This window comes from Stegostoma tigrinum, chromosome 5 (genome assembly GCF_030684315.1).
Source record: "Stegostoma tigrinum isolate sSteTig4 chromosome 5, sSteTig4.hap1, whole genome shotgun sequence".
Taxonomy (NCBI): domain Eukaryota; kingdom Metazoa; phylum Chordata; class Chondrichthyes; order Orectolobiformes; family Stegostomatidae; genus Stegostoma; species Stegostoma tigrinum.
Window position 1 is genome coordinate 61,677,762 of NC_081358.1, and position 25,541 is coordinate 61,703,302.

The following is a 25,541-nucleotide window of genomic DNA, read 5'->3' on the forward strand; positions in this document are numbered from 1 at the left end:
CCTCTTTACTTCTCAGTAATACACCCCCATAAACCTACCTCTTTGACCAGGCTTATAGCCATCTGTCTTAGTATGTGATCAGAGATAATTGGGGAATTATCTACGGAGGCTTGGGGTCCACTTTGCAGAACACCTCCGCTCGGTTCGCAATAAGCAACTACACCTCCCAGTCGTGAACCATTTTAACTCCCCCTCCAATTCCTTAGACGTCATGACCATCCTGGGCCTCCTGCATTGCCACAGTGATGCCACCGAAGGTTGCAGGAACAGCAACTCATATTCCTCTTGGGCACCCTGCAGCCCAATGGTATCAATGTTGACTTCACAAGCTTCAAAATCTCCACCACCCCCACTGCATCACATAAACCAGCCCAGCTCATCCCCTCCCCACACTGCATCACAAAACCAGCCCAGCTCGTCCCCACGTCCCTAACCTGTCCTTCCTCTCACCTATCCCCTCCTCCCACCTCAAGCCACACCTCCACTTCCTACCTACCAACCTCATCCTGCCCCCTTGACCTGTCCGTCCTCCCCGGACTGACCTATCCCCTCCCCACCTCCCCAAGTATACTCTCCTCTCCACCTATCTTCTCCTGTATCCATCTTCGGTCCGCCTTCCCCTCTCTCCCTATTTATTTCAGAATCCTCTCCCCATGTGCTGTGTTCATCCAGCTTCACACCTTGTTGTCTTAGTATGTGATTGGGGATCACATTTTGCTTTATAATGATCCTGTCAAGAACCTTGGACATTTATTGCTTGAAAGGCACTATGTAAATACAAACTGTTGTTATATGGCTATGATCTTTTTTCATGTCTCCATATAAATTCTGCCTGTGCTTCAGATGACTTATGAATATTCTGTTTATTGTGCACCATATGAAAACATCATGTCTTACAAAATATATATTTGAAATTGTTTACTAATCTAATTCTTAAGCTGTCCATTCTTTAACATTGTATCCTGCCAATCTTAGATTCCAGCCAGTGTAATAAAACAAAGAACTGCGAATGCTAAAAATCTGAGACAAATACAGAAATTGTTGGTGAAACTCAGTAGGTCTGGCAGCATCTGTGCAGAGAAGGCAGAGTTAACATTTCCAATTCCATTGCAGATGACACTAAGATTCGTGGAGTAGCAGGTAGTCAAGGGGACTGTTGGAGAATGCAACAGAATATAGATAGATTGGAAAGTTGGGCGGAGAAATGGCAGATGGAGTTCAATCCAGGCAAATGTGATGCGCTTTGGAAGATCCAATTCAAGAGCGAACTATGTGGTAAATGGAAAAGCCCTAGGGAAAACTGATGCACAGGGAGATCTGGGTGTTCAGGTCCATTGTACCCTGAAGGTAGCAGTGCAGATGGACAGAGTGATCAAGAAGGCATACGGCGTGCTTTCATTCATCGGACGGGGTATTGAGTACAAGAGTTGGCAGGTCATGTTGCAGTTGTATAGGACTTTGGTTCAACCACATTTAGAATACTGCATACAGTTCTGGTCACCACATTACCAAAAGGATGTGGATGCTTGGGAGAGGGTGCAGAGGAGGTTCATCAGGATAATGTCAGGTACAGAGGGCGCTAACTGTGAAGAGAGGTTGGGTAGATTAGGATTATTTACATTAGAAAGACAGAGGTTGATTGAGGTCTACAAAATCATGAGAGGTATAGACAGGGTGGATAACAAGAAGCTTTTTCCCACAGTGGGGGACTAAATTACTAGGGATCACGATTTCAAGGTGAGAGGAGGAAAGTTTAAGGGAGATGTGCGTGGAAAGTTCTTTATGCAGAGGGTCGTGGGTGCCTGGAATGCATTGCCAGCGGAGGTGGCAGAGGCTGGCACGATAGGGTCATTTAAGATGTATCTAGACAGATACATGAATGGGCAGGGAGCAGAGGGATATAAATGCTTGGAAAATAGGTGACAGGTTTAGAATAGAGAATCTGAATCGGCACAGGCTTGGAGGGCCGAAGGGCCTGTTCCTGTGCTATAATTTTCTTTGTTCTTCTTTGTTCTTTAATCCAATGACCAACTTTCTTTGTCAGTTGCTGGCATTTGGAGGTGGAAAAGAGAAGGCAAGGACACCCTTTCTTTGATATTATTCCCATCTCCTTTGGAAAGTGCTTGATCTTTGTCATCTAAATGAAATCACTGGATGGAAAATTCAGTAACTTCCAGTAAATGGGTGGGCAGCCCAATCCACCCAGATATGGTGCAGACAGAAATTTATCTTACTTACATGCGTCTGGGGAAATAGAACTGCAAAACCCTAAGAGGAAAATTACACTCAATGGTTCAACTGACATTTGGAAACTTAATGAGTGATTGTTCTGTAAAGCTGCAGCCTGGCACCTTGAAACAGACACATTTGTTAATTACCCTATAGAACTTCCACATTTCATGGAAAATTGGAAATAATTTATTTAGGTAAAAAGAAGGCAGAGGCCATGTTGCACATTTGTATCCGAACTAAATCCATTTAATTGTTTCAAAATACAATGGTTACTTTCCCACAGATATTTGAGGAAATTGAACAGATTTCTAGCTCATACCCACACAATGCCTGCTTAATGATGGAATAATGTAATGCCATCAGGAAGTCATCGAAACACTGCCAGCTTGCAATTGCCAATGGCAGAGATCTGTGCACTAGAGATTGCTTATTTGGACATATAAGCTCCTGCTAAGCAGTGATAGTGAACAGGAGAATTGGGCCTTGCCTGCTGTAAATACAACCTTGTTCAATGCCATAGATCTTATTTTTGAAGATATCATAACAGTCAAAATAAATAATTACTAGTGATATAAAATAGATAAATAATAGATTGTTCATAAAAATTCCAAATAACAACTCAACCTTGACTATATTACATTAGCCACTGGAATCCTACTAAATTAATCTTTTGCATGAGTTGAGCATGGATGATTTAGTCTTGTCACATTGATTAGATCTAGAATTTTAACAAGTTTGGTGTGCAGCATCAGCTACTTAGTTCCTTCAATTCAAAAGAATGAAGAATTATGGATCGTGGTTCACAGAATGATTAAAAAAAATTAAATGTAAAGTACACATCCTGACATTGGATACCAGGAGCAGGAGCTGCTTTACTCCACAGTATCATGCACTTGGGTCCCATATGACAGCAATCATTGTGGATTTTGTTGAATATTATCTCAAATATGAGTGCAGACGAGTTCAGCCATTTAGGACTGAAATGAGGAGAAGTTTCTTCACACAGAGAGTAGTGAGCTTGTGGAATTCTCTGCCAAAACATTGGGGTGGCACGGTGACTCCGTGGTTAACACTGCTGCCTCACTGCGCCAGGGACCTGGGCTCAATTCCAGCCTCGGGTGACTGTCTGTGTGGAGTTTACACATTCTCCCTGTGTCTGTGTGGGTTTCCTCTGGATGCTGCAGTTTCCTCCCACAGTCCAAAGATGTGCTGGCTAGGTGGATTGGCCATGCTAAATTGCTCATAATGTTCAGGGATGTGTAGATTAGGTGGGTTATGGGGGGATGGGCCCAGGCAGGATGCTCTCAGGCTCGATGTGGACTTGTTGGCCTGAAGGGCTTGTTTCCACACTGTAGGGATTCTATGATTCTATCTTTTCAAAACACGTGTAGATATAGTTCTAAAGCTAAAGAGCTTAAACGGTATGGGAAAAGAAAGAGAACTGAGTTGGATGATAACCATAATGATATTGAATGACAGAGCAGGCTCAAAGGATGAAATGACTTACTTAGTAGTCCTACTCCTATTTTCTAGGTTTCTGGGTGTAACAAAATCATAGAATCTCAACAGTGTGGAGAGAGACCATTTAGCCCATCAAGTCTACACCAACTGTCCAAAGAATATCCCACCCAGTACCAGCTCCCTACCTGTAACCCCACATATACCATAGCTAATCCATCTAGCTTGAACATCCTTAGACACTACAGACACTATGGCATGACCAAACCACCTAATCTGTAATCTGTACACATGGCAGAAACTCACACACTCAAGGAGAAAGTGCAAACTTCTCACAAACGGTCAACCAAAGCTGGAATCAAACGTGGGTCCTTGGCACTGTGAGGCAACATAACTAACCACTATACCACTCTGCTGCCCAAAAACATGAGTCTGTTCAGACAGGCTGACCTGGATTTTACCTAACGTCAAGTTCTGTTTGTGGGGATGGAGCGCAATGATACAGTTTTCAGTATGTCCAGCAGACTTTAACTACAGGATATCTTATAGTGGGAATTTTGCGTGACAGCAGTCTGATTGAGTGTTTAGAAGCCAATCTAGCAGGAAATCTGCTTCACAAGGCTGAAAGAATGAAGCCTGTGAGAGCAGGTACAGGACTGAGAGAGGCAAGGTGGGAATGTCAGTCTAGATCCCTGGCAGACCGTATTGCAGGAATGTCTCTTGATTGTGATGTGCAGCAAAACACCTCTTACCCCCACCACCCACCCGCACCCTCCCACTCCCAGCTGTTTGGAGTGAGTAACATTTGGTGGGAATGGAAAATTGGTGATGACCTGGGAACTAGGTGCACTGCCAAGAGAGGTGTTTCAGACAGCCCTCGTCTTTCCAATAGTGGCTGAGTTTAGTGGTGAGGTAACAGATGATGGGGCTGTTTTACTATAGAGCATATAAGGTCCAGAGGACACAGTTTTGCTTCTCCTGGCCATAAACATTATTATAACATTATTCATCGATTCAGGCATTCCTCACCCTCTCTTACCTGACCAGTTTCTCAAAAGATTAGGTAACATAGAACATAGAACAATACAGTGCAGAACGGGCCCTTCAGCCCTCGATGTTGCGCCAACCTGTGAACTAATCTAAGCCCATCCCCCTACACGATCCCATCATCATCCATATGCTTATCCCAGGACTGTTCAAATGCCCCTAATGTGCCTGAGTTAACTACATTGTCAGGCAGGGCATTCCATGCGCTTACCACTCTCTGAGTAAAGAACCTGCCTCTGACATCTATCACCCCTCAATTTGCAGCTATCCCCCCTTGTACAAGCTAAAGCCATCATCCTCAGAAAAAGACTCTCACTGTCCACCCTATCTAATCCTGTGATCATCTTGTATGTCTCTATTAAATCCCCTCTTAGCCTTCTTCTCTCCAATGCGAACAGACCCAAGTCCCTCAGCCCTTCCTCATACAACCTTTACTCCAGACCAGGCAACATGCTGGTAAGTCTCCTCTGCACCTTTTCCAATGCTTCCACATCCTTCCTGTAATGGAGCGACCAGAACTGTACACAATATTCCAAGTGAGGCTGCACTAGCATTTTGTACAGTTGCAGCTTGGCATCACGGCCTCGGAACTCAATCCCTCTACCAATAAAACCGAACACACCTTCTTTACAGCACTATCAACCTGGGTGGCAACTTTCAGGGATCTATGTACATGGACACCAAGATCCCTCTGCACATCCACATTACCAAGAATCTTTCTATTGACCCAGTATTCTGCCTTCCTATTATTCTTCCCAAAGTGAATCACCTCACATTTATCCACATTGAACTCCTTTTGGCACCTTTCAGCCCAATTCTGCAGTTTGTCCAAGTCTCCCTGCAACCTGCAACATTCTTCCACTCTGTCCACCACTCCACCGACTTTAGTGTCATCCGCAAACTTAATAACCCATCCACTTATGCCTGTGTCCAAGTCATTTATAAAAATGACAAATAGCAGTGGTCCCAAAACAGATACTTGTGGCACACCACTAGTAACCGGACTCCAGGCAGAATATTTTCCATCAATCACCACTCGTTGCCTTCTTACAGAAAGCCAGTTTCCAATCCAAACTGCTAAATCTCTCTCAATCCCATGCCTCCGCATTTTCTCCAATAGCCTACCATGTGGAACTTTATCAAAGGCTTTACTGAAGTCCATGTACACCTGCCCTCACCCACATGCTTGGTCACCTTCTCAAAAAACTCAGTGAGGTTTGTGAGACACGACCTGCCCTTGACGAATCCATGTTGACTATCTCCAATCAAATTGATGCTTGCTAGGTGATTATAAATCCTATCTCTTATAATCCTTTCCAAAACCTTTCCTACAACAGACGTAAGGCTCACAGGTCTCTAATTACCTGGGTCATCTCTACTGCCCTTCTTGAACAAGGGCACAACATTTGCAATCTTCCAGTCCTCTGGTCCTAAACCTGTAGACGATGACGACTCAAAAGATCAAGGCCAAAGGCTCCGCCATCTCCTCCCTAGCTTCCCAGAGAATCCTCGGAAAAATCCCATCTGGCCCAGGGGATTTATATACTTTCACACCTTCTAGAATTGATAACACCGCCTCCTTTCTAACCTCAATCCTTTCAAGTCTAATAGCCCGTTTCTCAGTCTTCTCCTCTACAATATTCTCCTTTTCCTGAGTGAAAACAGATGGGAAATATTCATTTAGCACCTCTCCGATCTCCACAGTGTCCACACAAAACTTCCCACTTCTGTCTTTGACTGGCCATATTTCTTACCCTGGTCATCGTTTTATTCCTCACATACCTGTAGAAAGCTTTAGGGTTCTCCTTTATTCTACCTGCTAATGACCCCTCCTTGATCTTCTTAACTCTCTCTTTAAATCCTTCCTAGCTAATCTGTAACTCTGCATCGCCTCATCTGAACCATCTCGTCTCAATGTCACATAAGCCTCCCTCTTCCACTTAACAAGAGATACAATTTCTTTAGTAAACCACGGTTCCCTTACCTTATCACTTCCTCCCTGCCTGACAGGGACATACCTATCAAGGACACGCAATAAGTGTTCCTTAAACCAGCTCCACATTTCAATTGTCCCCATCCCCTGCATTTTGCTACCCCATTCTATGTCTCCTAAGTCTTGCCTAATTGCATTATAATTGCCCTTCCCCCATCTAAAACTATTGCCCTGTGTCATGTTCCTATCCCTTTCCATCGCTAAACTAAATGTAACTGAATTATGGTCACTCTCTCCAAAGTGTTCACCTACCACTAAATCAAACACCTGACCTGGTTCATTACCAAGTACCAGATCCAGCGTGGCCTCCCCTCTTGTCGGCCCTTCGACATACTGCGTCAGGAAACCCTCCTGCACACATTGGACCGAAACTGATCCATCCGACATACTAGAGTTATAGCATTTCCAGTCAGTGGTAGGGAAGTTAAAGCTTCCCATAATGATCACCCTATTCCTTTCACTCCTGCCCAGAATCATTTTGCCAATCCTCTCCTCCACATTCCTGGAACTTTGATGAGGCCTATAAAGAATTCCCAGCAGTGCTACCTCCTCCCCTGTTTCTAACCTCAGCCCATACCACCTCAGTAGACGAGTCCTCATCAAAAGTTCTTTCAGCCACCGTTGTACTGTCCTTGACTAACAAAGTCACACCTCCCCCTCTTTTACCACCTTCCCTGATCTTTATGAAAGATCTAAACCCTGGAACCTGCAACATCCATTCCTGACCTAGCTCTATCCATGTCTCTGAAATGGCCACAACATCGAAGTCCCAGGTACCTATCCATGCTACAAGCTCACCTACCTTATTCCAGATACTCCTGGTGTTGAAGTAGACACACTTCAAATCAGATTGCTGTCTGCCAGCACACTTCTGTGACAGTGAAACCCAGTCCATGTCCTCCCTACTCTCATCCTCCCATGTACTGGAACTACACCACAGGTTCCTATCCCCTGCTGAGCTAGTTTAAATCTACCCAAATAGGACTTGCAAATTTCCGACCCAATAGCACGAGCAAATTTCCCACCCAGACGGGAAACCGTCTGACTATGGTTAAAAATAGAATCACAGTTTAAACCGAGGTACAACTTCTTGTTCTAACATTTAAAGGTCAATTGACTTGCTATGAATGTTTTAGTGATATGCCCCTCAACTCACCTCTGCGAATACTGGTTGTGGATAGATCAAAATCAGTTGGGTTCCTGTTTAAGGTCTTGTGAATCTACCTTTGACATGACGCCAAGCCATATGTTTGTAAGAGTTAAAATTGAGTTTAGTGAGTTTACAACTTCATTGCACGTAGCCCACACAAGAAATCTTCCCTGAAGTGTTGAGATTGAAGCTCATTCATGTATGAGAGTCGTTTTTGTGGCTGGTCAGTTAACTCCCCCTTGAAGAATTTGGAAATAGTCCCTAAGTCAAGCCTAAAGGACAAAAGACCAATGTGTTATCAACAGTAATAGCTTGGGGCTTTCTCTTATTGAAATGTGCTCCCTCTTGCTGACCAATATACATAACTTTTCACGAAAATAACTGTTAAATTGCATTTGCTTCTGCAGATTATGTGAAAGGTAAAATTCATGGAGATCAGTCCTTTCAGTACTTTTATCTGATAAATATGAATGTAGTATGTACCATGTACTACAGCTGAGGTGATGTAGCACTTTCCCGTTCTTGTTTCTGCAGAGGCTGGAGGGAAAAAGCTACGCAGCACCATCCAACGCAGCACAGAAACTGGATTGGCAGTTGAAATGAGAAATCGAATGACCCGGCAGCCAAGCCGTGAGTCTACTGATGGGAGCATGAACAGCTACAGTTCAGAGGGAAAGTAAGTTTAGTGTAAAGCTGAACATCCTGCTGCAATGCTTCAAAAACAGTATACATTGCAGGGACAGGGGTGCTAGCTGTATAGCAGCATCACAAGAGGCTGATCTGTGTCAGGATGTTGGCATGTCCAATATTCATGGTGACAGAGTGTCTTAATACATGGCCAGCCTTAAAGAGTTGCACTTGAAGCAGACATTATGCCTGTTAGGAATGGCGCTAATAAATTAGTGTCAACATTTGACAAAGAGCGATAGTTGGAAGTGCCGATGCTGGAGAATCTGAGATAACATGGTGTGAGGCTGGATGAACACAGCAGGCCAAGCAGCATCAAAGGAGCAGGAAAGCTTGACATTTCGATTCAGGACCCTTCTTCAGAAATGGGGGAGGGGATTCTGAAATAAATAGGGAGACATGGGGAGGCGGATAGAAGTTGGATAAAGGAGAAGATAGGGTGAGAGGAGACAGACAGGACAAAGAGGCGGGGTTAGAGCCAGTGAAGGTGAATGTAGGTGGGGAGTTAACGAGGGGTAGGTCAGTCCAGGGAGGATGGACAGGCTGGGGGGAGGGGATGAGATTAGTGGGTAGGGGATGGGGGTGGGGCTTGAGGTGGGAAGAATGGTTAGGGAGCCGGGCACTAGCTGGGCTGGTTTTGGCACATGGTCAGGGGAGGGGGGATTTTGAAGCTTGTGAAGTCTACATTTATACCCTTGGGCTGCAGGGTTCCCAAGTGAATAAGAGATGCTGTTCCTGCATCTTTTGGGTGGCGTCATTGTGTCAATGCAGGAGGCCCAGGATGGACATGGTGTCCGAAGAGTTGGGGTGGAATTGAAATGGTTGGCGGCTGGGAGGTGTAGTTGTTTGTTGTGAACAGAGTGTAGGTGTTCCGCAAAGTGGTCCCCAAGCCTCTGTTTCATTTCCCCGATGTAGAGGAGACCACAAGGGGAACAGCAGTTGCACTATATCACATTGACAGATGTGCAGGTGAACATCTGTTTGATGGGAAAAGTCTTCCTAGGGCCTGGGATCGGGGTGAGGGGGGACGTAAAGGGGCAGGTGTAGCACTTGCTTCGGTTGCAGGGACAAGTGCCGGGCGTGGTGGTGCTGGAGGGGAGTGTGGAGCAGAGAAGGGAGTCACGGAGAGAGTGGTCCCACCGGACAGCACATAAGGATGGGAAGGGAAAAATGTCTTTGGTGGTGGGGTCGGATTGCAGATGGCGGAAATGACGGAGAATGATGCATTGGATTTGGAGGTGGGTGGGGTGGTATGTGAGGACGAGGGGGATTCTGTTTTAGTTATTATTGTGGATAGGGAGTGTGAGGGATGAGTTGCGGGAAATGCGGGAGACACAGTCGAGAGCATTTTTGATCACTGTGGAGGGGAAATTGTGGTTTTGGAAATAAGAGGACATCTGGGATGTTCCGGAGTGGAATGCCTCATCTTGGGAGCAGATGTGGTGGAGAGGAAGGAATTGGGATTAGGGGATGGCATTTTCACACGAAGGTGGGTGAGAGGAGGAATATTCTAGGAAGTTGAGGGAGTCGGTGGGCTTAAAAGGATATCGGTTTCCAGGTGGATGCCAGAGATGGAGACAGAGAGGTCCAGGAAGGGGGGAGAGGTGTCAGAGATGGTCCAGGTAAACGTAAGGTTGGGGTGGAAGGTGTTAGTGAAGTGGATGAACTGCTCAAGCTCCTTGTGGGAACACGAGGCAGCGCCGAAACAGTCATCAATGTAACAGAGGAAGAGATGGGGGATAGGGCCAGTGTAGCTTTGGAAGAGGGATTGTTCCACATACCCTACAAAGAGGCAGGCATAGCTTGGGCCCATGCAGATACCCATGGCCACTCCATTGTCTGTAGGAAGTGGGGGGAATTGGAAGCGAAGTTGTTGGGGGTGAGGACAAATTTGGATAAGCGGATGACGGTGTCAGTGGAGGGGAATGGGTCGGGTCTGCGGCACAGGAAGAAGCGGAGGGGTTTTAGGCTATCGGCATGGGAAATGCAGGTGTATAGGGACTGCATGTCCAGAGTGAATCTTAAAGAAGCGACCCTCCTCCGTCCGAGAAAACCTCAGTTCATCCCTCTCTCACTGCAACCCTCTTGTACTTTCTTCGGCCTTGAAACTGTTCGACCACGTCCTAAAGCAAACCAAGCTACATTTTGTTTCTTAGTACCTGCCTACGGAACCAGATAATCCCCAATGGACTGAAGTCTACAATTAAACCTTCAAAATTTGGCCCCAACCATGGCAACCACTGCAATCAGAACATTGATCTCTGACAGAAGCATTTCTTGCTGCAACTTTTGAAATACGCACTTGCTGCAATGCACCAGCATCTCCAAATGCTGCAAACAAGCCTACCCCAGCTCAGAGCCTCCCTCTCCCATACCTGCAAAGGACACGTCCTATTTTTCATCCTTCGTAAGATCCACAACCTAAACTCTCAATTTTACTCGGCTTTATTAGATTGTAAAAACCTAAAGTACTTTAAGCTCACTGGTGCTTGCCATCAAACCCAGAACCTTGCGCACCATTTGCCCACCGCCATTAGCCATGTGGCCACCTTCGGAGCACCAATGGTTTTCACGGATGACGTCACATCCACTGTCACCCGGTACACCACTTCCGGTACAACCGACGCCATCATCCCTGATGCTGCCACTGCCTCGGTTTCTGAGGGCAATACAGACATTGAGAATGCCACTTACACCAACGTGCTCGATTTGCCAGCCGATGTCATTCCGCCCACTGGTGACGTCACTCCGCCTATCACCGAGGTCGCTCCACCCGCCGCCAACGTTGTCCCGCCCACTGCAGACACCACCCCACCCATCGTTGACTTCGCACCACACACCTGTGATGTCACTCCACCCACCACTTTCACAGCCAGCACCTCAAGACAAAACAATAATACAGAGCCCTGCCGAGTCTTCTTCATCCACCCAGACCTTCTCCTTACTGAGGACCAACGGTCAGTCCTCAGTAAGGGTCTCACCTTTGTCCCCCTCCACCTACACATCGATGAATATAACTCTCATCTAAATATTGGGCAGTTTTTCCACCGCCTCTGCCTCTGTGCTTATTTCTTTAATTGTGAAACTAACCCTCCCTCTACTGACCCCTTCTCCTGCCTCCAACACACCCCCTCCTCCTGGACACCACCCCAAGGCTTCCTACCCTCCCTCAACCTCTTAGTCTCTAATTGCCATTGAGACATCGATCGCCTCAACCTCTCCACCCCTCTCAACTACTCCAACCTCTCCCCCGCAGAACGTGCAGCCCTGTGCTCCAATCCTGACCTCATCGTTAAATCCGCAGACCAGGGAGGTGCAGTTGTAGTATGGCACACTGACCTCTCCATTACTGAGGCCAGGCACCAATTCTCTGACAGCTCCTCCTACTGTCCCCTGAATCATGACCCCACCCCCGAGCACCAAACCATTATCTCCCAAACCATCCACAACCTCATCACCTCACGTGACCTCCCACCTGTAACATCATCATTCCCCAACCCTGCTCCGCCCACTTCTATTTCTTTCCCAAAATCCACAAACCTGACTGCTCTGGTCAACCCATTGTCCCATTGTCTCTGCCTGCTCCTGCCCCACAAACTCATCTCCACCTATTTGGATTCCATTTTCTCCCCTTGGTCCAGGAACTCCCTACCTATGTCTGTGACACAACCACGCTATCCACCTGCTCCAGAACTTCCAAATTCCCCAGTCCCCAACACCTCATTTTCACTCTGGACGTCCAGTCCCTATAGACCTGCATTCCTCATGCCGATAGCCTAAAAGCCACCTGTTTCTTCTTGACCCGCAAACCCAACCAGTCCCCCTCCACTGACACCCTCATCTGCTTATCCGAACTCATCCTCACCCTCAACAACTTCTCCTTTAATACCTCCCACTTCCTACAGACAAAGCGGGTGGCCATGGGTACCTGCATGGGCCCAAGCTATGCTTGCCTCTTTGTAGGGTACTTGGAACAATCCCTCTTCCAAAGCTACACTGGCCCTAATCCCCATCTCTTCCTCTGTTACATTGACTGTTTTGGCGCTGCCTCGTGTTCCCATGACAAGCTCGAATAGTTCATCCACTTCACTAACACCTTCCACCCCAACCTTAAGTTTCTCAGGAATATCTCTGACACCTCTCCACCCTGGAGCTCTCTGTCTCCTTATCTAGCATCCACCTGGAAACCGATATCCATTTTAAGCCTACCAACTCCCACGACTACCTGGAATACTCCTCCTCTCACCCGCCTTTGTGTAAAAATGCCATCCCCTATTCCCAATTCCTTCGCCTCCACCGCATCTGCTCCCGAGATGAGGCATTCCACTCCCAAACATCCCAGATGTCATCTTTTTTCAGAAACCGCAACTTCCCCTCCACAGTGATCAAAAATGCCCTCGACTGTGTCTCCTGCATTTCCTGCAACTCATCCCTCACACCCCCTATCCGCAATAATAACCAAAACAGAATCCCCCTCATCGTCACGTACCACCCCACCCACCTCCAAATCCATCGCATCATCCTCCGACATTTCCGCCATCTGCAATCCGACCCCACCACCAAAGACAATTTTCCCTCCTCACCCTTGTGTTTTCGGGAGGACCACACTCTCCATGACTCCCTTGTCCGCTCCACACTCCACTCCAGCCCCACCACCCCCGGCACTTGTCCCTGCAACCGAAGCAAGTGCTACACCTGCCCCTATACGTCCCCCCTCACCCCGATCCCAGGCCCTAGGAAGACTTTTCCCATCAAACAGATGTTCACCTGCACATCTGTCAATGTGATATAGTGCAACTGCTGTTCCCGTTGTGGCCTCCTCTACATCGGGGAAATGAAACAGAGGCTTGGGGACCGCTTTGCGGAACATCTACTCTTTGTTCGCAACAAACAACTACACTTCCCAGTCTCAAACCATTTCAATTCCATCCCCACTCCTCGGGTACCATGTCCATCCTGGGCCTCCTTCATTGCCACAATGACACCACCCAAAAGATGCAGGAACAGCATCTCATATTTCCCTTGGGAACCCTGCAGCCCAAGGGTATCAATGGGGACTTCAGAATCTTCAAAATCTCCCCTCCCCTGACCACGTGCCAAAACCAGCCCAGCTAGTCCCCGCATTCCTAACCATTCCTCCCACCTCAAGCCTCACCCTCATCCTGCACCCCCTGAACTGTCCATCCTCCCTGGACTGACTTATCCCCCGCTAACTGCCCACCTACATCCACCTTCACTGGCTCTAACTCCACCTCTTTGACCTGTCTGTTTCCTCTCACCCTATCTTCTCCTTTATCCATCTTTTATCTGCCTCCCCCTGTCTCCCTATTTATTTCAGAATCCCCTCCCCCATTTCTGAAGAAGGATCCTGACCCAAAATGTCAAGCTTTCCTGCTCCTGAAAATGCTGCTAGGTCTGTTGCATTCATCCAGCCTCACACCATGTTATTTGACGAACAGCCCCTGTTTATGTGTTAACAAGGTGTAGAGTTGGATGAATGCAGCAGGCCAAGCAGCATCATAGCAGCAGGAAGGCTGATGAAGGGTCTAGGCCCGAAATGTCAGCCTTCCTGCTCCTGTGATGCAGCTTGGCCTGCTGTGTTCATCCAGCTCTACACCCTGTTATCTCGGATTCTCCAGCATCTGCAGTTCCTATTATCCCTGTTTATATGTTTTTTTTCCCCAAGGCTCCATTAAGCAGGCGTTCCCATGGTACTAGTTGTGGCAATCTGTAAGCTTGGGGTTCCACTGTAAACCTCTCCCACCAAACACTCACCCTGGACATATCACCTATCCTACCAAAAACTCTCAAAGCCATTACTGCCTCCAATTGCAATGAGCATCTCAGTATTTGCCCCTACTGAGATGTCATTTCAATTCAGGCCTATCTTACAACAAACTTAAATAGCAATGTGAAATGTAATGCCGTCTGAACTTTATTCCAATATAATATACTAATCCTTTTAGCACAAGGTATACATGTATTGGAATTCCTCGGTACAGCCAAAATCAGCATTTTATAAGATCAAAATCATATGTAAATAAAAATTATCCATTGACTCATATGCATAGAAATTGCACTAGCAGTGTATTTAGTGGATATTGCCTGGTCATTGTTACCAATAAAAATCTGCATATTAGTAACCAATTCCTACCTTCTCTATAGCAGCAGAGCTATTAAACAGTTTCTATAGAATAGCAGATAGAGGGATTTGATAGAGGCATATGAAATGTTCAGATATTGTTATGGTTTACAGTAATTTCCAGAATATAATGTGTGTCAAACCTGTCCAATCAACAAGAGAGAATAATAAACCTGGCCTTCATAGATCTTATGTACTGATAACAATTTTTCCCCAATTTTCTCCCCATTTGCACTCCGTGTTCCCTCCCAGACATGACTATTCTTCATGAGAGCAATACTTGACAGTGAGAGCTGTTCACCCACTGAGAGTCATATTGCAGCTTGATCCTTTCCTTACCACAGTGGGGACATGAAATGTCATCTCAGTTCTCAGTGGGGACAAATGCTGAGATGCTTACTGCTATTGGAGGTGCTAGTGGGGTGGCCCTTAAAGGAAATTCAGATATTTCCCCAGAAGAAACTTAGAAAGACAATCACTGCTGTGTTGCTATTTTCAGGGTCTTGGCAACTAATTAGAATATGTTAGTGATATTGTATATCATGGGCACAGATTATTATGACTCTGACAACACAGCAATGGTCATAAAGCAAAATTCCTAAAAAGGAGGAAATCGCACCCTGTTCAAAAAAATAACAACTTTGACAAGTAGTCATTGTAGTGTTCGTATAGGTTTGTTCGTAAACCAATGTTCGCTGTGATTGAAAATCTTTCCAAGATACAAATTTATTTTAGTTTTAGTTATAGAATCTATGGTATTGTAGTTTGTAAAACCACAAAAATTAAGTGTTAGCAATCCTCACCAATTTATCCATCCCTTTGCCTAAATGTAAAAGTGGAAAAATATAAGCATAAGCATGTGTTTGAGATTACGAACTGTTGAGCTCCATTTTTTTTCTCCTCTTGCATTCGCTTTCCTTGCAGCCTTATCTTTCCTGGTGTTCGATTGGCGTCAGATAGCCAATTCAGTGATTTTTTGGATGGCCTTGGTCCAGCCCAGATGGTTGGACGTCAGACATTAGCAACACCATCCATGGGTAAGAACATTGAGGTTTCATCATGAAATGAATAATCCTTAGCAAAGGGGACACTTCGACAACAATTCTAATCGCTGATTGGGAAACAAGCTAGAAGCAATGTGGCATTGTATAAGTTTACCCTAATCCAATATAGTATCTGTTCTACAGTTTTAAGTGACTGCTGTTATTGTGACAGTTTATATTCTTCCTGCACCATCTATATTCAGTAAAATGTATTTGACCATGTCTTCACTTAAGGAAACATGGACCCATTAACAATATCTGTTAACCAGTTTTAGTGATGAGCATAGACTGCCATTTTGGAGAGCATGATGACAATATATTTCACATGGTTTTTAGATTGTGGCAGACCGTACGATTTAAGCTGACACTAAACTTTTTACTTGCAATGTGGAAGTTTCTTCAAAACTTGGCGGAATCTGTTGGATATTTCTCTTAGAAGTGCTGGTATATGGGCTGGAACTTCACCACACTAAATAATGAGGCAGTTATTCATGCTTAAACAGTCTGGTGTGGGAAATGCTACAGTCAGAAATTGGCATCTTTATTGAGAGGTTGCGGGCTGAAATCTCAGTCTCGACCTTGAGCACAATGTTAAGTGAAGGAATGCTACATTGCAGGGTGATTCCATCTGTAGGATTAGACATTTCAATTGAGGTCCAGCCTCTTGAGGTGAAAGTAAATGAACTATTCCAAGAAGTTCAGGGTATTCTCCCAAGGATGTTGTCAGGAAGGTTTCCTCAGCCCACATTGCCAAATTTGCCTAATTTGTTATTTTGTGGCTTTTTTGTGCAAAATTTGTTTTCCATAATTGTCGTTAAAACATTGGACAGAGGTTAATGAAGTGTAATCAAGTGAAACACTTAGAAATGCCTTCTGGATTTCAATGTGTTAGATTAATACAAGTCCCCTAAATGTTATTAAATCCAAACATTGGCTTCAACAAAATTTGTTGTCCAATGCAATGCCTCCCATCTTTGAAGAGGTGTAGAATCTTGGAATAGCATAGCACAGAGAGCCTGCTGAGCGCAAGATACCGGTACTTGCTCTGTGCTGGAACTAACAATTAATGTTTGTACTGTACCCTTTCACTATAGCCATGTCATTTTTCTTATTTTCACATATTATGCAATTCTCTTTTGGATGTCAGAATTGAATCAAATAAACCGTGAAAGGAAAACAATGCAAAAAAAAGTAATAATAATGATAGATTTTATGCACCCTAAAAAGAGAGAAAACAGCCCTTGAAATCTTACAATATTTACCATACTATACAATGGCTGATGATGAGCTTAATACTTTGAGGGCAATTTTATCCCATGCATGGGGAATCCAGTTCAGGGCAAATAAAGTGTTGGCAGGGGCTCCTGCAGCCCCCACCCCTTACAGCTTCCTCTCCTCACCTGCTTCCACAAGTGGTTTATAAACTAATAGTTCCAGAAGGTACACTGAAGACCTTCAGGAGTACAGTAGGGTTCTACTTTCCAGATCTAGATGGTATGAAATGTTAGACTCAAATGAAATGGGTGGTGGGGAGGCCAGTTGGAGGTAATCTGTGAACTATGCGCTTCAGTAGAGTCTTCCCATTTCTATCCAAACCTAAAAAAGTTGGGGTAACAAGGAAAGGGCATAAATATAAATTCAGATGTGAAAATGCAATAGAAACACAAACTGTAGGAAGGATAGTGAGAGAGAGAGAAACACACACATACATAAACCAGGAGAAGGAGAGCAAGAGAAGGAGAGAAAGAAAAAAACACTCACGAACTGGCCAAGGGAGACCACGAATGAGAGGGACACACAAACTGGGGGGAAGGGCAGAGAAAGAGAGAAACATACGCACAAACTAGGAAGGAGGAGTGACAGAGACACACAGACTGGGAGAAGGAGAATTGAAAGACAAGCACAAGCTAGGTGGGGGTGGGAGCAGTAAGAGAGGAAGACAAACTGGGGACATTGAGTGAGAGACACAAATGGCATGCGGGTTGTGAGAGAAATGCAAACTGAAGAGCAAAGAGACAGAAGACACTGGTTTGTTTTGCTCTGTGTTCTAATCTGGCATTATGTCTACTTGTGCAGAGAATTGGGTATATTTCGTGCTTGTCCCTGAAAGTGGTCTTGTGTTAGAGTGTTAGAGTCAGTGAGTTGAATTGGTCTTATTTATTACTTTTATAACTCACTGCACATCATTGCAAAGTAAGGTACTGAGCACAGGAAGAATGGTCGCTTTGCCAGGCAAGTGTGCAAGTCAAATGGCAAAGCATCCCTAATCTCTTCCTGCCATTCATGTGCTCTCACACACACACAAACACACACACAAACACACACACAAACACACACACACACACACACACACACACACACACACACACACACACACACACACACACACACGGCAGATGAAAAGGGAAACACGGAAATATCACAGTTGTTGTTTTACTTAAGCATAAGATCCTTAAAACTTTCATTTATTTTGCATTCTTTTATTAAAAAATTATGTTACTTATTTTACATTATATTAAAAAAATCATATTTTGTTCAGGATTTAATGATGCTGAGACTTTCAACTGAGGTAAATGCAATAAAAATTTGTAAACAGTGAGCAAAAATGGGACTGGTTTAAAGTGGTTAAATGTTATAGAGTCATATATCATGGAAACCGATCTTTCAGTCCAACCAGTCCATGCCTACCCAAACTAAATTAGTCACAGCTACGTACACTTGACCCATGTACCTCCAAACATTTCCTTTTCATGTATTTATCTAAATGTCTTATAAATGTTGCAACTGTACCACATCCACCACTTTCTCTGGAAGCTCATTCCAAATACAAACTGTGTTAAAAATAATTGCCCCTGTGACTTATTTAAGTATTTCTTCTTTCACCTTAAAAATATGCCCCCCGGTCTTGAAATCCTCTACCCTGGGGAAAATGCATGCCTGACGTTGTGACATCTTGTACGACTTCAACATTACGTCCAAATTCGAATACTCAAAAGTCTGAGCAATGAAGGCAAGTGTACTAAGTGACTTCTTAACCATCTTATCTATTTGTGATGCAAACTTGAAAGAATTATATACCTAAATCCCTAGGTGTCTCTGTTCTACAACACTACAAGGCCCTACTTTTAATTATATAATTCCCACCCTTGTTTGTTCCCAAAATGCAATACCTCACATTTATTCAAATTGAACTCCATGTGCCACTCTTCAGCTTATTGACCTAATTGATCAAGATCTCTTTATAATCTTAGATAACCTTCTTCACTGTCCACCAATTATGGTATCATTTGCAAAGTTACGAATTATGCCTACTATATTCTCATATAAATCATTTGTATAAATGACAAACAAAAGTGGACCCAGCACCGATCCTTGTAAAACACTCCTGTCATTTGAACACCTCTCCAGAAATGCATCAAACGTTGACAACCCTCCTCACATCAGAAATGACAACAGGCTTGTCAGGGCCCTGAATTGACCAACATACACCAAAATAAGATCTCCCCCTTCAAGTTTGAAACTTCTGATTGATCTTTAACCAATTGAATTTGAATAGTGAGAAATGGCATGAATTGAAGAGAAAAGAAAGAGAAAATTTTATGAGAAAATCCAAGTTAGGGAGTGGGCAGCGATATTTCTCTTTTTCTTTCACGGATGTGAATGAATCTCCCAAGATAACTTCGGAAAGCATAGATCACACAAGCGACTTGTTCCATGAAATGACATGCATGTGGTATGTTTATCTGGCGGCATTCTCTGTGGAGAGAGAAACAAAGTTAACATTTCAGGATAATGACCTTGTGTCAGAGATGCAAAGTATTTGCAGCATCTTCTGTTTTTATTTCTGATTTCAAGCACTCAGAATTTTTCTTTTACATCTCCACATTCTTTTAAGCCAGTATTTAAAAGCACTGAGGGTTTGATTGTTATTTTGCATGTCTCTGGTCCAAATTTCAGAGGATATTTCAAAATGATTGTGAAAAGGTAGAAATTTCTCAAAATAAACAGGTTTACACATTTGAGTATAAGATCCTCTACTAATTTAACAACATATTCTGACTTTCATTAATCCACAACACATGCACAGCACCTCCTACCTCTTTGCAATATACGCGGCAGTTGGTAATCTGCAATGACAGGAAGGAGAGGAAAATGGCCTCAACGTCAGTGTCTGGTAATCAAGGTGGAAGGGGAAAGACTGAATTGTTTAGAAGGGAAATGGATATTAATTTTCTATCTCTCTCCTGTTCCCTTTTCTGTGTTGCCTCCTATGCCTATATGTGAATGAGAGAGAGAGAGAGATTAGGGAGGATTTGCCATTTGACTTATAGAGAGTCACAGAGCTAATACAGCTGTACAGCGTGGAAACTACCCTTTGGTCTAACTCAACTACGCCAACCAGATATCCGAAATTAATCCAGCCCCATTTGCCAGCATTTAGCCCATATATCTCTGGACGCTTCCTATTCATATACCCATCCAGAAGCCTTTTAAATGTTGATATTGTAGCAGCCTTCAGCACTTCCTCTTGCAGCACATTCCATATACGCACCAGTGTGGAAAAAGTTGTCCTTAGGTCCCTTTTAAATTTTTCCCTCTCACCTTAAACCTATGCCCACTTGTTTTGGACTCCCCAAAAGACCTTGGCTATTAACCTGTCCATGCTACTTATGATTTTATAAGCCTCCATAAGGCCACTCCTCAGCTTTTAACGCTCCAGGGAAAATAGCCTCAGCCTTTCCCTATAGCTCAAACCCTTCAACCCTGGCAACATCATCATAAATCTTTTCTGAATCCTTTCAAGTTTTACAACATTGTTCCAGGGAGAACTGAATTAACGCATTATTCCAAAAGTGTTAAGGGTGCATAGAGTGGAACTTGTTAAGTGTGTACAAGAAAATTTTCTGATTCAGTATGTGGAGGTGCCTGCTAGAGAAGGAGCAAAACTTGATACACTCTTGGGAAATCAGGCAGGGCAGGTGACTGAGGCGTCAGTGGGCAGCACTTTGAGGCCAGTGATCATAATTCTAGTAATCTTAAAATAGTGATGGAAATGGAGAGACCAGACATAAAAGTTAAATTTCTAAATTGGAGGATGGCCAATTTTGATGGTATTAGGTAAGAACTTTCAAAAGTTGATTGGGAGCTTGTGTCAGTACTTGAAACAGAACAGTTTAATATATGAACCTCTTTTTACAATCTTCAAGTGTGTACTGAGACCATGCTGTTGATCTTCTTTACTTTTAGGTGACATCCAGATCGGCATGATGGATAAGAAAGGACAATTAGAAGTAGAGGTGATTCGCGCCCGAGGTCTAGTAGGAAAACTTGGCTCCAAAGCTTTACCTGGTAACCAAGCTGATTCTTAATTTTTTATGCTCAGAACAGAGATATGAAGAACCATGAGTGAAGTCAGAGTTTGACACAGTTCTCAAGAGATAGTTTTTTTTGATTACTTATTTCCAAAAATATTATGCTAGAAATAGTTTCTTCATGGTAGCTCCTCAATGTTTTATTTTCTTCACATAATAATTATTATTTTCCTTGTGAATATGCAGTATGACTGTACGAATGTCACACCCAGGTGACCAATATTTTAAACCAAATTTAACACATAGTTTCACTCATCTGATGGATTCTATTAAGTCATACAATCACAGAATTGTTATGGTGCAGAAGGAGCCAATCGTGCATGGTCCAGGTCTATATTCTAGCGCCAATCTCCTTGCCTTTGCCTCATATCCCTGCAGATTATTTCGATCCAAATAACTGTCCAAAGCCCTCTTGAATGCCTCAATTGAACCTGCCTCCAGCATATTTCCAGACAGTGCATTCCAGACCCTGACTACTTGCTATCTGAAAATGTTTTTTCCACACATCACCCTTACTTCAGTTGTACATCAGTTTACAATTGGCATCTTCTATGCTGTCAAATAGCCTGACTGTGATGACATCCTGTCTAGCTTTACATTATAAATAAGGAGTTAAAAATAGCAGTGTTATGGGGGTCAGAATGCTGAATCACAGGCTCAGACCACAAATCCTCACATGACTCATTTATCATTCTCAACCAGATGTAAATAGAACCCGTACTTCCTCAGTTGTGTTGTGTGGCAGAGTGGACTGAAACCTAGATGTCTGGCTATTTTATCAGTTTTCAGTGATATGGGCATGGATGCAGTAGGAGATTTCTGGCCGCTTCAGTTACTTTCCAGCTGAGGAAGATGCACACCATCCTAGAATTTGTTATGAAAGTTTTAATTTTAAACTTGTAAGATGTTCACTTCCCTTTTTTATGGCACTGCCGCATTTTCAGAATGCAATTAATACCTCCTTGGTGTTCCTACTCCTGCCTCAGGAATACTTACCTTTTGCACCAAAAATAGTAGGAAGGATTATGTGTACAAAAGGGAGCCCACTTAATTTTCCACCTATATAAAGGAATACATGTAAAATTGGCAAGATATATTATCTTACGGTGCTTGTCTTGAGAATGCAATAACTCCAGTTGTGAGAACAGGACAAGCTGCTCCTCAGAACTGGAAGAGCAACCAGACCTGAAACATTAACTCTGTTTTTCCTTCATAGATCCTGCCAGACCTGCTGAGCTTTTCCAGAATTTTGTTTTTTTTTAATTTTAAACTGGCAGTTGTACACGATTAGATCTGTGATGGTATATCCACAGTGATTCATTCATGTTTTGGACTGACATAAATGTCCAAAGTCATCTTGATGGCAATGTTCACATGTAAAAACACTTTTTTCCCCTTAAGAACTTTTGATTGTATCATACCTCCTTACATACTGCTTCTAGTTTCAAGTAATCTTTCAGAAGGGACATTGCAATGTGCATTTTACATTTATACAGCATCATTGATGTAATGGAACATCTCAAAGTGCATTGTAAAGCAGTAATATGACACTGGGTCACATGGGAAGATATTAAGTCAGATGACCAAAAGCATGGTCAAAGAGGTAGCTTTTAAGGAGTGATTCAAGGAAGGTACACAAGGAAGAGTTCCAGAGAGCTGTAGGGAGAAACTGGGGCCTTTGGTTTGGCCTCAGGCCAAAGGAGCTGTAGGTTCAATCGTCTATGATTACAGTTGCAGATAAAATTGCTCAGGAGAACAGAATTAAATGAGCACAGATACATTAGAGGGTTGTGAGGCTGAAGATTACAGAGGTGGGGAGGAATTTGAAAGCGGGGATGAGAATTTTAATATCTAGACATCACTTGATTGGGAACCAGTTTGTGTCAGCAAATATGGCATGAAATGTGGTCAGAATCTCATCCTGGGGTCAAATATGCAACAAACCTGCTCAGTCTGAAATTATTACCAGCAAGAGGGATGGAGTCAACAATAGGAAAAGAGATTGGAGCAGGGACAGTTCAATATTTAATTGCATTAAATTTTTGCTCGCTCGGACCAGGATATCAAATAATCAGTCTGATAGCTTAGCGAGAGTAAGGGAGAGAGCTGGTGGTGATGAAAAAGATGTGGGTGTCACCTGCATTTTGTGTAAAAAGATGAACACAGTGTCTTCAGATGATTTCAACAAGTCAACCCAGTAAGTGAGAAACAAGGGGAACAGGATAGATCTAGTGCAGGAATTAGATGAGAAGCCATTGCAATGTGTACATTGGTCGTGAGCAGATGGATGAGAAAGGAACGAGTATGGAAGAGAATGGCAAAGCATTAGAGGAGGATGGTGTGTCAACCGTGTCAAAGTTTGCTGGCAGTTCTGAAAGTTTACCTGTTCCACAATCACGTAGGATGTATTTTGTGATTTCAGTAAGAGCTCATTTGGTACTGCGTCAGTGGTAGAAACCTGATTGGTTAAATGTAGATTTCTGAGAAATCAGTGTGATTCACAAGGTGCCAACATGTTGAAGGAATAAAAAATAAGATTGGACATGATGTGGAGTAAAGGGTTGTTTGTTTTTTGCACCTTCTCCGAAGCCTCCATATCTTTCCTATAATAGGGCGACCAGAACTGGACACAATATTCCAAGTGTGGTCTCACCAGGGTTTTGTAGAGCTGCAGCATAACCTCGCGGGTCTTAAACTCGATCCCCCGTTAATGAAAGCCAAAACACCATATGCTTTCATAACAACCTTATCCACTTGGGTGGCAACTTTGAGGGAGCCATGCACTTGAACACCAAGATCCCACTGTTCCTCCACACTGCCGAGAATCCTGCCTTTAATCCTATATTCAGCATTTAAGTTCGACCTTCCAAAATGCATCACTTGGCATTTATCCAGGTTGAACTCCATCTGCCATTTCTCAGCCCAGCTCTGCATTCTGTCAATGTCTCGCTGAAGCCTGCAGTAGCCCTTGATACTATCAACGGCACCTCCAACCTTCGTGTCATCAGCAAACATACTAACCCACCCCTCAACCTCCTCATCCAGGTCATTTATAAAAACTACAAAGAGCAGAGGCCCAAGAACAGAGCCCTGCGGGACAACACTCAGCACTGACCTCCAGGCAGAATACTTATCATCTACAACCACTCTCTGCCTCCTGTCAGCCAACCAATTCTGAATCCAGAATCCAGACAGCCAAATCACCCTGTATCCCATACCTCCTGACTTTATGAATGAGCCTGCCATGGGGAACATTATCAAATGCCTTCCCCCTACTTCAACTCTGTTCTTTCCGCTTTGGTCCAGGAACTCCCCACCTACATTCATGATACGATCCATGGCCTCCACCTTTTCCAAAACTTTCAATTCCTCAGGTCCAATACCTCATCTTCACCATGGACATAAAGTCCTTATACATCTATAACACCCATAAGGATCGCCTAGAAGCCCTCCACTTCTTCCTCTCCCGTAGGCGCAACCAGTCCCCTTCCACTGACACTCTCATTCTATGCCTGCCTCTTTGTAGGAATCATGGAACAGTCCCTCTTCTCTAAACCACACTGGCACCATCCCTCACCTGTTTCTCTGCTTTATTGGTGACTGTACTGGTGCTGTCTCGTTGTCCCGTGAGATCAGGCAGTTCATCAACTTCACTAACACATTGTACCTCGTCCTTAAACTCACCTGGACCATTTCTGGACCTCCCTCCCCTTCCTGGAACTCTCTGCTTCCAACTCCAGAAACCAACTCACCACTGTCATCCATTTCAAACTCGCTGACTCCCACAACAACCTTGACTGCACTTCCTCTCACTCACTGTCCTGAAAAAAATGCTATCCCATGATCTCAATTCCTCTGCCTCTGCCACATCTGCTCCCAGGAAGTGGTGTTCTACTCCAGAACTTCCCAGATATTCTCCTACTTGAGGGACCACACTTTACCCTGCTTGGTAATTAAGGATGCTCTCAACTGCATCTGACCAATTGCCCACACTTCTACCCTCAAACCCCCTACCACAACAACATTAAGGATAGAGTCCCCCTAGTCCTCATGTACCACCTACCAACCTCCGAATCCAATGCATCATTTCCCCACATTTCCACCACCTATAATTAGACCCCACCACCAGAAAGATATTTCCTTCTCCACCCTTGATCACTTTCTGCAGGAACCGTTCACTTTGTGACTCCCTTGTCAGATCTACCCTATCCACAAATCTCTCCTCCAGATCTGGTACCTTTTCCTGCAACCTGCATTCACCTTCTACCATTCCACCTACCCTACCCCCACCCCCATTCCCCTCCCTCTATTTATTTCTGGACTCCCCTGTCTCTCCACAGTCCTGATGAAGGGTTTCAGCCTGAAATGTTGATTTCCCTGCTTCTCTGATGCTGTCTGATCTACTGTGTTTATCCAG

General features: G+C 44.1%; 1 protein-coding gene across 7 annotated transcripts in view; it reads left to right on the forward strand.

Moving 5' to 3' along the window:
• The window catches only part of rims2a (regulating synaptic membrane exocytosis 2a), a 908,436-nt gene that overhangs the window by 877,248 nt on the left and 5,647 nt on the right, over nt 1-25,541 (forward strand). For all 7 annotated transcript variants that reach the window (XM_048528687.2, XM_048528689.2, XM_048528688.2 and 4 more), the window contains 3 exons: nt 8,415-8,556; nt 15,634-15,746; nt 21,000-21,101. In XM_048528687.2, the coding sequence (XP_048384644.2) occupies nt 8,415-8,556; nt 15,634-15,746; nt 21,000-21,101 (357 nt within the window). The remainder of the gene's footprint in view (nt 1-8,414; nt 8,557-15,633; nt 15,747-20,999; nt 21,102-25,541) is intronic.